General features: G+C 45.0%; 1 protein-coding gene across 1 annotated transcript; it reads left to right on the top strand.

Moving 5' to 3' along the window:
* The first annotated feature begins 2,210 nt into the window (after window positions 1-2,210).
* On the top strand, window positions 2,211-10,828 carry LOC124291860 (sialidase-like). Its single transcript, XM_046728927.1, has 4 exons — window positions 2,211-2,361; window positions 8,499-9,301; window positions 9,545-10,058; window positions 10,260-10,828. Exons 1-4 carry the CDS (start codon window positions 2,211-2,213, stop codon window positions 10,826-10,828), a joined length of 2,037 nt encoding a protein of 678 aa, XP_046584883.1.
* Window positions 10,829-14,611: the final 3,783 nt, after the last annotated feature.

Below are 14,611 nucleotides of genomic sequence, written 5' to 3'. Positions count from 1 at the left end.
CGTTTCCACCGAGCGGCAAAATCCTGCTCGCGGTTGACCATATAGTCGGAATACCTGACTGATAAGTACATATATGACATATAAAAACAAAAACATAATGTGCGCAATGCGTCGCCGTTTGCATATGAATGTAATATTTTCATGATAGCAGTAAGATCCTTGAAGTTGGGAGTCTTATATTGTGAGCCTAGACTCGGCAAGGCTAGCAGAAGTTGTGATCTGCTCTAAACAAAGTAAGGACATGAAGAGAAGGGAACCTAACCAACTTCAAAAGCCTAAACTGACATATAATGAAAAATTCATTCAAGTGAATTTGGCTCGACGATATTTCTACGAATCGTTTATGTGAGCCAGGGACCCGAAGTTACTTACTTCCGCCGGTATCATAGTTAAGAGTAAGCTCACAGAGGCGAAACGAAGTACATGTAGAACGATACAGACTGGGTATACAGTCTCCACTAAATAGCTCGGTGAATATGCCTAGCAATTGGTCTCTATAACATGGGTATTCTTGTACAGAAGCTGTTACGACAGGCAACGATATGTCATATCTTTCATAATGAGTACTTATAAATTTGATGCTCACATGTTCAAAATGGATGACATGAAAATGTAAGCAGGAAATCATATTGTATTGAATAGCTTATGGAAAGCTATTATCTATAGTGACGGTTATAGACCTACAAAGTATGAGAAAAATCCTTGAAACCGGGAGTCTGGTTTGTATGGGAAGACTCGGATCCCGCAGATAACGCTGATCTGCACTAAATGCGTACATGTGTAGGGCGTAGGCTGTGACCAGATCGTACCGTAGAGTAAGAACCTAGCCGATTTCAACAACTTAATCTGATAAAGATGTATGTCTGATAACATCACAAAGATTACAATACATACTCAATATATGAAAACATGACAAATGTGAACACAACGAAACAATGACCGGAGAACATACAACATACCTCACATAAACAAGAACGTCCTTGACAAGTTCACGTACACAGTTCACGGTGAGAGTCAGAACCAAAGTTCACAGATATTGTCACACACATCGGAAGAAACTTGCAGATGATTCGTGATGTATGCCTAGGTTGACTTGAACTTGAAAGTTGGTTCACTCACATGAATGTTGGGTTACCGATGATGTCCTGATTATCGGCTGACATCTTGATGATGACCGGGTTGTCTGGGCTTCTGCCTCTGGTCATCTTCTTCTGTGATCCATGATGACGACCGCCATGACGCTGCCTTTGTCGTCCATCATGTCAACTACCGGTGCTTTACTGCGATATGGACCGTGTAGGAAGTGGGACCCCATATATAGTGACTGGAGGAGTACCTGTAGTGTTGGTACCTGGGGCATTGGTTTGCGGGATCCTCCAGTTGCTCGTCTGTTCCGCCCGGTTCTGTGGTGGAGTCTTGGGTTGTCTGTGGATGGGTCGTCTCGGTCCTGCGTCAGGTGTTGCCATGTTTGTGGGTTGGTGTGTCGCCGTTGCCACTTTCGGTCCCCCCGCCACTTATTAAGAGCGAGCTGAAGTTTCAACTCGCTCAGCAGAGGTACCAGTGGCACAACCAACCAACACAACACCCGAGACCCGAGTGAATTTACCAGACAGCCACCCCCTGATTTGTAACTGTCATCAGTATTACATACCTATTCTAGCTATCGCAGATAATCGCGTTTACAGATATAACATACGATAACGTTGTTATTGAGAACGTGAGATTATGTCATTTAGTTGGACCGAAGCATCGATGGCCAGTCGCGAGTATGCCACGAAGGTATATGTGGCACGCACGTGATTTGACCAACGTGGAATACAAACACCCGTAAAGACAGATAAACGTAATGCACCTTGGTTCTGTTAGCTTTAGAGATACTGGTCCCGGATTACGTCCGATGCTCGTTATCAATGTGACATTGAGGAAGGTAGTCGGTTAGTCTGTAATATTTCCAGTTTTCAATAACGCATATCGTTATAAAATATTGGTCTAGCTTTGTCTAGTTTTTCCGTGTTAATAGTATGAACGGCGGAGAGTGTGAGGTACACACTATCATGAAACGTGGATTGTGAGGAACAAACAAAAAGGAAATCGCGGACTGTGAGGACAAAACAGTATGAAGGACTTATCATATGGATCAAAATGAATAGACGATGGTGACTGTAAGGACCAAAATGTATGGACGACGGTGATTGTAAGAAACCAGATATATGGACGACGGTGATTGTAAGGACCCAGATATATGGACGACGGTGAGATATATGGACGACGGTGACTGTAAGGACCCAGATATATGGACGACGGTGATTGTGAGGATCAAACTGGATGAAATAGTTCCCGAAAAGGAGAGGAATGAAGATTGTATGTGTCCGCTAACTGTTTCACAAGCTTTTATAAGTGGCATTCTCAGAAGTTGGAGAGCCGGATGAGGACCAACTTTATGAATAAACAACTTCTTTATTCAGGTAATGCCACGTTTCGATACATATCCTTGTGTCACTGATAATTGTTTTCAACGATGCAAGAATCTGTATCGAAACGTCGCATCACCTGAATACAGAAGTTGCTCATCCATAACGTTTGTCCTCATCTATTAATTTTCTGTAAGACGTCTGTTGACGTTCCGTTAAAACAAATGTTCACTGGAATACTGTCATTAGATGATAGGTCATGTCAATAACCTAACTACCTTGGCCACAACGACATAATTATACATCCGGTACAAGACGTCACGAGGAACATATCGGGGGAGACAACGATATCCGACGACTATCTAGAGATGAAGACTAGCAGTTACACGAATTAGTCCTTAAACATCATTTGTTCGGTCATTTACAGGTGGTTGAAAGATCCCAAACTTTGTGTAGGTATTGCCAAAACACTCCAAAGATCGTGTCTAGAAGTTAGGTCCGCGTTGACAGGGTAATGTCATGCCCCGAGATGGTCCACAGGCCCTGATTCCGACAACAGGCAGTCGTCTCATCCCTGTGTTCCTCCTGAGCCAACGCTGTTGATACTGACGTCACTGTGTGGATCCGCAGGTGTGGTCATCTTGGGTGGTCACTCTCGGTCTTCCTGGTCTGGGACGGTCAGATGTCTAACCAGTGTAGCTGACACGTTTCATTAGGCTGAGCATGGCCTGCTTTGTACAGCTGAACGTGCTGCCAATATGACTGTTCTAAACCCTCATCTTCGACATTCCATGACTCGTTCTCGCTCCGGTGCTGATAGTCATGGCATTTTGATGTATGCCTTCAACGGGTATACCTCTAACCGTAGGAGTATATCATGTACGTGCGATTCAACAAAATCACCATTGTCAAGATATCGCAAGCACAACACCGTAATTGATATCAGTGATATAACGTTTGTGTCGTGTAAGTGACAACAAAATCATTTCGAAAATATTTACTTTGCTGTTCATTGAACAGCATGTAGAAGTGATACAGATAAAGAAGAGAGTTTGTATTTCACCTGATGGATGATTAAGGATATTCTCCGAAACGTTGTGTTCCTCACAATAAAGAAGTTGAGATCCATAAAACTCTTTTCCTTATTTACTTTGCTCTGTGTAAAATAACCCACCCACCCCCTAAACAGCTATGTTTGCATTGTATTTTGTACAATATTCATACAAAGGGCACACCTGCAAGTTATGCATGCAGTTTACATTCAATAGATTAACATTTAGAACTACATGTATTTTGCAACATCAAACATTTAAACAAGTCACGTTATACATTGTATGTTCCTGGAAGATAACACAAGTGCTGATTGAATATCACTACAAAGTAATTCTATTATTTAAACCGGTTCATGCATTTTATATCAGTTTGCGAATATTGCCTATAAAAATGAGATACAATCGAACATGCCCTTTCTGCCAACATTAAACAGATCGCAACTCGACACTTACTCAGCGGAGCTACTGCTGTCAGGGCCTTTGTACAGATTTCAAAACGTTGTAATGGTAGACGTGGGGAGGACATTTCCCAACTTGATACGTCAAGGGCGAAAATGATACCGCCTGATATCATTTATGGTTTACTTGTACTTGTGTGTTGACGGGGACCAATTGACTTGCCTTTGCACGTGTCTGTGTCGGCTGCGACAGGTCGGGTAGATTATGCTTAATCTTCGCTAACACCAGTAACTGACCTGGATTAATTAATATACACGACATTGTGAGTAACGTACAACAAAGTATTTTGTGGATTATGGAAATGGTTCAGATGTGTGGTGGTTGATATACTGAACACCTGCATTGTGTGGTGGTTAGTATACTGGACACCTGCATTATTCTTACTCTGATGTGTTGGGGTTAATATACTGGACACCTGCATTATTCTTACTCTGATGTGTGGTGGGTAATATTCTGGACACCTGTATTATTCTTACTCTGATGTGTGGTGGTTAATATACTGGACACCTGCATTACTCTTACTCCGATGTTTGGTGGTTAATATACTGGACACCTGCATTATTCTTACTCTGATGTGTGGTGGTTAATATACTGGACACCTGCATTATTCTTACTCTGATGTGTGGTGGTTAATATACTGGACACCTGCATTATTCGTATCTCTGGACACCTGCATTATTCTTACTCCGATGTGTGGTGGTTAATATACTGGACACCTGCATTATTCTTACTCTGATGTGTGGTGGTTAATATACTGGACACCTGCATTATTCTTACTCCGATGTGTTGGTGGTTAATATACTGGACACCTGCATTATTCGTAATCTAATGTGTGGTGGGTAATATACTGGACACCTGTATTATTCTTACTCTGATGTGTGGTGGTGGTAATATACTGGACACCTGCATTATTCTTACTCTGATGTGTGGTGGTTAATATACTGGACACCTGCATTATTCTTACTCTGATGTGTGGTGGTTAATATACTGGACACCTGCATTATTCTTACTCCGATGTGTGGTGGTTAATATACTGGACACCTGCATTATTCTTACTCCGATGTGTTGTGGTTAATATACTGGACACCTGCATTATTCTTACTCCGATGTGTTGTGGTTAATATACTGGACACCTGCATTATTCTTACTCCGATGTGTTGTGGTTAATATACTGGACACCTGCATTATTCTTACTCCGATGTGTGGTGGTTAATATACTGGACACCTGCATTATTCTTACTCTGATGTGTGGTGGTTAATATTTATGTTTAGTGGTCTGCTGCATGCAGGTTTTTCCATATTCCGTGGCACGTTGCACTGGTGTGATTGCTAATGCGTTAGAATCTCAATTTCCTTAGTGATTTCAATATCAGATTGAAGAAACAATAATTTATTCATGAAGTGATAGGTTGATATGTACATATGCTTTGATGAGGTTTTCGTGCAGTTGGTTGGTACAGTTGGTTGGTTATAATGGAAAGGGTTTTGTCACCTTTGATTAATGGTTCAGTATATGGTCCTCAAAACAATTAGCAGTTTCAATTCCCATTTGATATGCGCCCTGTAATACTCTGATTCAGTTCTATATCTAGGATAGTGGCGCTGATCTCGTCACACCAACGTGCGTGGGTTAGCATCAGGAAGTATAGGTGGACCTCACTGCTGTGACCATCAGCTGGGATACACTGACCACGGAACGACTGCCACGTGTTGAGGTGTTTTCTGGTGACACCTCCAGGTGTCGTGATGAAGTCACTTGATAGCAATGGGACATAGAAGCTGCATCATCGTGTGAATTACACAAAGTGCTGCCTAACTAGCGGTTAATATTTCGTTGTAACATATTTCAACCACAAGATAATAATTTTATCTTGACCAGCAATGCGGCCTTATCAGGTGTTATCCATTAAAGAAAACCATGTTGTCTCACTATACAAATACAGACTAAATTAAGTAGTATAGAAGAAGTATAAAACTGGCAAGCACACGCATGCACGCACATGCACGCACATGCACGCCAGCACGTACACACACGCTAGCGCGTAAACACACGCCAGCACGGGCTCACCCAATGAAAGGAGCTGCCTGCGCGTCCCTATTCAAGTGCAATAATGTTTAAGGTACATTACACCTCCTCTCGCCTCACTTCACCTGACATATACATTACCATGAACGAGACATTCTGAATGCAATTATTTTAAACAAAACTATATTTATTTTTTTAATTTCTGAATCAATCAACTAAATGCACCTACATGTTCTATGTAGGATTACTGTCGGCAGTTTTATGTTTATAACGTTGACATTAAAAGCGTAAAATGCCTACAACTTAACTTTATTTCCATAGACGTTTTGGCTACTTTTGAAGAAGTATATTCATTTAAGAGCAAAGAATTCCGGCTTGTGCACGGCGGCTGATGCGTAAATTATTTTCCCATACAATTTATCAGTGAACGGGAAGCATACCATCTCACATAAACCCTCATATTTGAAGGCTTTATAATATAATAAGTTGTAGAGGAAGCGGTTTTCCACGGTGAGTGTGGGCACGAGACAGCTAGACTGGAGTACTGTTGCCCAAACCGTACACCAACAATCACATGTCCGACTCGACAACCAAGACAAAGACGTCAGTACTTCATGTTCCCCCGAGGATTACCAGTTACTCTACAACCGCTCAATCTTTGCAATAACTAGTGTTAAATCGCCACAAGCAACCCAACTACGGAAATAAATGCTCAAATCAGATGACTGGCGGGAGAATATTTCTCAAATCATTTCCATAGCGAACCTTATCTGTACAAAGAGAAATTACATAAAGTGGGTCTGAGATTTATGTGTTTTATCGAACGTTTGGATGCAGGGCTTGAATAATGACCATCTCCACACAGTGTGGCTATACCAGTGCTAACGGACTCTATTGTCGGGTACCAAACATAACCGCCATTACTGACATGTCCCGTGATGGATGCTGGCACCAACGATCTCCTTATGGATTTCCTATACCAAGTTCCTCAGCTCGACTCGTCTGAAATACGTAACGGTTGTATACATCTTAATACTCCATATAGACTGATTTGAGCTAGACTGAAAATAATTGGGTGACAATATCTACACGATAGAGAGAAACACGTTTAAAGTACGCCGTGCGATGATTTAAATTGTACCCGAGATGGACTCAACATTCTGGTAATAGCTGTACTACAACCAATCACGTCCTAAAGTGCGTTTTGTGAGGAGACGTTTTAAATCAAGGATTGCCTGACAATACGTGGGTGATACCATCTAGACTTTAAACACAACAAATACTGCACTGTGTGACCCTCAGGAGCTTCCTGCTTATGGGCATGGTGTGTGTCCTGGCATCTTCCGATACAGACAGGCTGACTATTTTATCGAACACCTGGTGTCGTTTTCATGTAATCCATTCATTTTAATTTTCAACACTGTTTTGCCTTTACCCTACAGAATCGGACAGAATTATTTATACTACAGACTCTTCAGGGCCGGATACAGCTTTTTGAGAGAGGGTGTGTGCACAGTTCAGAAAGGAGAGGTGCACAGTTCATTTTCACCCGTTTTCATGAGAGTTTCAATGGTCATTTAATTAACTTTCAGAACAAAATGGGGTAGGGGTGGGTTGGCGCACCCCTGCACCACCCCTCTGGATCCGCCTATGCTCTTGGAACAATGTGTCACTCAGACAGGACATATGAAACATGTAGTGATCCCGTGCCTAGCCTGATCTAAACTTATTATAACTATCTGTTTACATATCCTTGGAAAAGTCCATATCAGTTATGTACAAGTCATATATCCAGGTGGTCCCTGTATCAACACTTCCTGTAAGGATACACCCCGTGAAATCTATGAACGGCGCGACTTACAGCGCTTGTCAGTATGTGTGAAAGCTGCATACGGTTCTGAAAGGACATCTTGAGATATTTTTGAAAGTATACCACTTAAGGCTTGTGATCACCACAAATAATGTGTATGATCTGAAATAGCCAATAACTATGCTGTGTGTAAACGTGGCATGTGACACACATGCTGGAAGATGATAATAAATAAATACTTACACTACAAGTAGACATTACTGAATGTAAGTTCTGGTCCATAAATGCATTATGGCCCAATAATTTCCGGAATGTAATTTAGTGAGTACTAATTTATTAGCTACGATATATATATTGACAGCAGCGTGTGATCTCCCCTAGATGAACGCTATCTAGCCAGCTGTCGTTCTTTTCCCTGATCAACATCAGTATGTAGCGTGATTACATATCATGAGATACTACTTTGTCAATCGAGCGGAGAGTTACAGAAATACACTCGAGGAATTCCGAAATGTCTCATAATAACGTCCCATCGGGACGGTATCATCCAACCACATTTAGACCGATCGTGTATGAATCACCAAACTGTTAAGCGTGTATTTATGGTTACACAGTTTACTCTTTTCACCAAACCTAATCACACATCTACACACTGTCGTGGGGCATCGGGATATGCACCCGCACCGCCTCAAGTAGAACCTCCGTCCTCGCCAGCTCATCTCGACCCCCGTCCTCACCAGCTAATCTAGACAAACGTCCTCACCAGCCCATCTCGACCCACGTCCTCACCAGCTCATCTCCCGTTCTCACCAGCTCATCTCGACCCCCGTCCTCACCAGCTCATCTCGACCCCCGTCCTCACCAGCCCATCTCGACCCCCGTCCTCCTCATCAGATCATCTCGACCCCCGTCCTCATCAGATCATATCGACCCCCGTTCTCACCAGATCATCTATACCCCCGTCCTCACCAGCTCATCTAGACCCCGTCCTCACCAGCTCATCTCGAGCCCCGTCCTCACCAGATCATCTAGATCCCCGTCCTCACCAGCTCATCTCTACACCCCCGTCCTCACCACATCATCTCCCCCCGTCCTCATCAGATCATCTCGACCCCCGTCCTCGACCATCTCGAGCCCCGTCCTCACCAGCTCATCTCGAGCCCCGTCCTCACCAGATCATCTCGACCCCCGTCCTCATCAGATCATCTCGACCCCCGTCCTCACCAGCTCATCTCGAGCCCCGTCCTCACCAGCTCATCTCGACCCCCGTCCTCACCAGATCATCTCGACCCCCGTCCTCACCAGCTCATCTCTCGAGCCCCGTCCTCACCAGCTCATCTCGACCCCCCTCACCAGCTCACCTCACCAGCTCATCTCGACCCCTGTCCTCACCAGATCTCGACCCCCGTCCTCACCAGATCAGATCATCTCTGACCCACGTCCTCACCATCTCATCTCGACCCCCGTCCTCACCAGATCATCTCGACCCCCGTCCTCATCAGATCATATCGACCCCCGTCCTCACCAGATCATCTATACCCCCGTCCTCACCAGCTCATCTAGACCCCGTCCTCACCAGCTCATCTAGACCCCCGTCCTCACCAGCTCATCTCGAGCCCCGTCCTCACCAGCTCATCTCGACCCCCGTCCTCACCAGCTCATCTCGACTCCGTCCTCACCAGTCCTCACCAGCTCATCTCGAGCCCCGTCCTCACCAGCTCATCTCGAGGACCCCGTCCTCACCAGCTCATCCTCACCAGCTCATCCTAGACCCTGTCCTCACCAGCTCATCTCGACCCCCGTCCTCACCAGTCTCGACCCCCGTCCTCACCATCATCTCTCGACCCCCCCCAGTCCTCACCAGATCATCTCGACCCCCGTCCTCACCAGATCATCTATACCCCTGTCCTCACCAGCTCATCTCAGACCCCGTCCTCACCCCTCATCTAGACCCTCACCAGCTCATCTCGACCCCGTCCTCACCAGCTCATCTCGACCCCCGTCCTCACCAGCTCATCTCCTCAGACCCCCGTCCTCACCAGCTCATCTCGACCCCCAGCTCCTCACCAGCTCATCTCGACCCCCGTCCTCACCAGCTCATCTAGACCCCTGTCCCCCAGCATCTCATCTCGATCCCCGTCCTCACCAGCTCATCTATCCTCACCCCTCACCAGTCCTCACCAGCTCACCCCGTCCTCACCAGCTCATCTCTACCCCCGTCCTCACCAGCTCATCTCGACCCCCGTCCTCACCAGATCCCTCGTCCTCCTCCCAGCTCATCTCGACCCCCGTCCTCACCAGCTCATCTATCCCCGTCCTCACCAGCTCATCTCGACCCCGTCCTCACCAGCTCATCTCGACCCCCCGTCCTCACCAGTCCTCACCAGCTCATCTCGACCCCCGTCCTCATCTCAGCTCCTCACCATCATCTACCCCCGTCCTCACCAGCTCATCTCGACCCCCGTCCTCACCAGCTCATCTCGATCCCCCGTCCTCACCAGCTCATCTCGACCCCGTCCTCACCAGCATCTCGATCCCCGTCCTCACCAGATCATCTCGACCCCGTCCTCAGATCCCTGTCCTCACCTCAGCTCATCTCGACCCCCGTCCTCACCAGCTCATCTCGACCCCCGTCCTCACCAGCTCATCTAGACCCCCGTCCTCACCAGATCATCTCGACCCCCGTCCTCACCAGATCATCATCTCAGATCATCTCGACCTAGACCCCCGTCCTCACCAGCTCATCTCGACCCCCGTCCTCATCCAGATCATCTCGACCACCGTCCTCACCAGATCATCTCGAGCCCCGTCCTCACCAGCTCATCTAGACTCCCCGTCATCACCAGCTCATCCTGACCCCCGTCCTCACCAGATCATCTCGACCCCCGTCCTCACCAGCTCATCTAGATTCCCGTCCTCACCAGCTCATCTCAAGCCCCGTCCTCACCAGATCATCTCGACCCCCGTCCTCACCAGCTCATCTCTCATCTCGACCCCCGTCCTCACCAGATCATCTCGACCACCGTCCTCACCAGATCATCTCGAGCCCCGTCCTCACCAGCTCATCTAGACCCCGTCCTCACCAGCTCATCTCGACCCCCGTCCTCACCAGATCATCTCGACCCCCGTCCTCACCAGCTCATCTAGATTCCCGTCCTCACCAGCTCATCTCAAGCCCCGTCCTCACCAGATCATCTCGACCCCCGTCCTCACCAGCTCATTTAGACCCCCGTCCTCACCAGCTCATCTAGACCCCCGTATGACTACACCACGCACCAACGTTCACAGACCGTTTTCAGTTTCAACCGGGTCTATAATTGAACCTTTCCATTCCAGTTAAAAACTGTACTGGGTGTAATTGGAATTTCAGGAAAATGAGGTAACGTTTGTAAGACCAAGGAAGGTAACTCCGACTATTGGGGACGCCGAGATAAAAGTAACACTCCACGTTTATATAGTATATATCTATATTTACGTTTGGTGCATGAATGGAAGGATTTGTAATCATTCACGTATCAATATATGCTCAGAAGGTGTATTTATTGACGTTCACCAGCTGAAGACAACAGTGCCTCACGTGAGCAAATAATATGTTTCAATAGCTAAGAGTACATTAAATGCCGATACTTATGTTCCATTAACCTACATAGCCAACATACGTACACACTGTAGGAAGCACACATCGTGATATCGCTTGAAATATGCAAGGAACGGCGAAAAATGATAGTCATTCTTGTATAACCTTATACACGATTACACGAAACACCCCCTGCAATGTGTGCCTGGCACCCAACACAGAGGAATGCCTCTGAGAAAACAGTCAGCCGCGGCAGTATATTTCTGTCTTTACGGTTGATTTGTGGTTTACAGTTTACATAATTAGACTTCTCTGCTGGTAACGAGTTAACTGTTAGTGTAATATGCTATCAGATATTAACATGACGCATATTCCACAGCGACCGTTACTGCCAAGATTCTTCTTCCAGAATAGGAAGTTCCCCAGCCATCACTCTCTGGAGATGAGTGCGAGAGTAAGCAGGGATCCCTATCTTCACGATATACATCCGTCAGTCCGACATTTGTAATACATTCTGCATCACACGGTCAAACGTGGGCCGGGGGAATTAATCCTTGTTCGGAACTGGGCTGATTTATCAAGTTATGTTCCTCCTTCATCACGTCAAAGTTGATGTCGTTAACACACACTACGCAGCGTTGGAACAGATGGCGGAATGTCGAACAAGTCCCTGATGCTGTGTCGTCGTCGTACAAACACTGCTGCCAGTCAGGTGGGCGTGAGACAGCTCCACCCGCAATCATAATTTCCCCACCCACAAAGGTACGCGTGAACTTCATAAAGCGACGGTCGTGATGTTACTACTTTTTCATTTATCATGATTGTATCCTTGACTGAGGCGTTGCATCTGATAAAGAAGACGAGACATTATATCAAACCGGCTGTCCTATACGGTTGTATTATAATCCTCACGTGTGAACGCTTTGAGTTATGAATCAGATGTGGCAGACAGATTGTATGGACGGGTCTGTACAACAAGGGAAAAAGCAAGTGTGTTGATGTGCCTGAAACATCAATCTTTCTTCATCGTTTAAGATTTTGAATATTTTTTTTAAATGAAGAGTATCGCCATTCTGTAGAGACTAGACTGTTCCTGTCCAACTTCTTTGAGTGGCATTTAGAAGTTGGTGTGATGAACAACAAGGAGAGTTCTATGGATATGCAACTTCTTTAATATAACATGAGCGACGTTGCGGTGTAGCTTCTAACACCGTTATCAAGCAAGTGTTCCCATATAACGGTGTTAGAAGCTACACCGAAACGTCGCTCATATTAAGAAGTTGTATATCCATAGAACTCTCTTCTTTGTTGTCCCTGTCCAGTAACATGTGTGTTTCTGGAACGTCAATGTCAGCAATATCCCAGCCATATGTCGCTGGTCTGGATAAAGTCGAGTCTGGACCAGACAACCCAATGATTGACATCATGATGAGACGACGACCATCAGCCAAGTCAGCAAGTGTGTACGTGGTGTGGCAATGAGTCTAACATTTTCACCAAACTGAGGAAATCTGGAAATAATTCTAATTGTCGTATGTATTTACACATGAGGAAATCTGGAAATAATTCTAATTGTCGTATGCATTTACACATATACTGATTACCACAATGACATTTAAATAAAAAAATAGAATCATATCGAACCCGTAGATCACCCTTACCCCAAGAAAAAGCGAGCTTTACTACGTGTAGTTGTAAAATACTTCACGTCATAGTGTTCTACAATTCGCTGACCAAATAGCTTTAAAAACATCATCAGACAAAAACTCCTGTCATGTACACGTTTATTACGTACAATTCAGTATCTGCCTCCCTGTCAAGTAAACAACGACGGGCTTCAAATTTCCATCAGTTGTAAACAGATATCAACAAAGGGCTTGACTCGATGCCGCCTGCAGCAGACAAGTCAGAAGGCAGGGTTGTGTTATACTTTTGGTATAGTGCAGTCGACATTTTCCTATTTTTTAAAGTATTGATTCCTATTTATTGTTCTCGACTGAAAAATATACCATTTGAGACATACATTTTTACAATAAGATATTTCATGCTGATAACATGCTCATGACTGTGTAACTGCACAATACATACTATGTAAAGGTGAGGTGAGGTGAGGTGAGATTGGGTTTAACGTCGTGCTGGAGAATATTTCGCTCATATGACGACGTGCATGCGTGTGTATGTGTATGTGCGGCTGCTTGTACTAGCCCAGACTTAAGCTGGTTTTATAGTGCTAGCTCACTGAGATGCCATACCGCAGTGAAGCATGAATACCCCACTCAGACACAGTATACTGACTCGGAGCCGACCAGTCCTTGTTGTACCCATTAATGCCGAGCGCCAGGCAGGGACCAACAAGTACCATATTGTAACGTCCTTTGGCATGTCGCGGTCGGGGATCGAACCCGCGACCTTCCGCTCTCCGGGCGGACGCTCTAACCACTACACCACGGAGGCGGTCTACTATGTAAAGAATGTGTAGAGACGTTCTATTAGGATCAGTTAAAACGTTTACGTGTCGTATAGCTCTTTGCACAAATAACTATCAGCAATCGTACTGCAATATTATTCCCAATTCCAAACTCAAAGGATATCATTTATGTTATTCTGTATAAAGTAAATTAAATATTTCTCAAGTTGCGCTATTTCCCTGGCTACGTAAGTTGTTTAGTTGAACACAGCTGGAATTACATCGGGACAGCGATTGCACACATAGATCGACATAATCTATGTTTTTACCACACAACGGCTGCTCTCAAGCCTGAGTCATAAAACCCTGCGATATGATTTGTGAGAGTGATTTCCGATTATGTCTTAGACTCCAAATTATGACAATAGTTGGTTAAGATATAATGAGAGTTTTGAATAAACAGCCTGGTAAACTGAAGGTTTTTATTTGATCGTCGGTGATTGTGATGTCTCGCAGGTGTACTCCCCAATGCAAGTGTATTCAACAACATCAGTGGTAATCATATACAGTGGTGCAAAATGCATCTCCCGAAACAGGAACGAGCACTTAGTTCATCACACTGAAAAATCTAACGCTTTAGAAACAGCTGTTGAAACAAATCTGAACTGCTCGGTAAATGTTATTGGAAACGGGTTTTAAAATTCCACAAAAGTGTTCAACATGCCTCGGGATAATATCGGCAAAAAGTGTTGAAATCCTCTGATACCGGTCATGAGTTTGAAGCCGGAATTACCCTTGTGAAGAAATATATCACGTAAAAAGCATAAAACATGAAGGAAATGGTAGCAATTAGCAGTGATCAATATCAC

The sequence above is a fragment of the Haliotis rubra genome, unplaced genomic scaffold (assembly GCF_003918875.1).
Source record: "Haliotis rubra isolate DU_JTF1 unplaced genomic scaffold, ASM391887v1 Scf50, whole genome shotgun sequence".
Classification (NCBI taxonomy): Eukaryota; Metazoa; Mollusca; class Gastropoda; order Lepetellida; family Haliotidae; genus Haliotis; species Haliotis rubra.
Note: the sequence above shows the minus strand (reverse complement) of the source record. Positions and strands in the feature narration are given on the sequence as shown.

What these genes read in the sequence shown, in the direction of transcription:
- LOC124291860 (XM_046728927.1), top strand. Translation starts at nt 2,211, where the DNA reads ATGGACGACGGTGATTGTAAGGACCCAGATATATGGACGACGGTGAGA. An exon ending in AAAGGAGAGGAATGAAGATT is followed by an intron (nt 2,362 to 8,498) that starts GTATGTGTCCGC and finishes CGTCCTCACCAG; the next exon opens with CTAATCTAGACAAACGTCCT. An exon ending in CTCGACCCCCGTCCTCACCA is followed by an intron (nt 10,059 to 10,259) that starts GCTCATCTATCC and finishes CGTCCTCACCAG; the next exon opens with CTCATCTCGACCCCGTCCTC.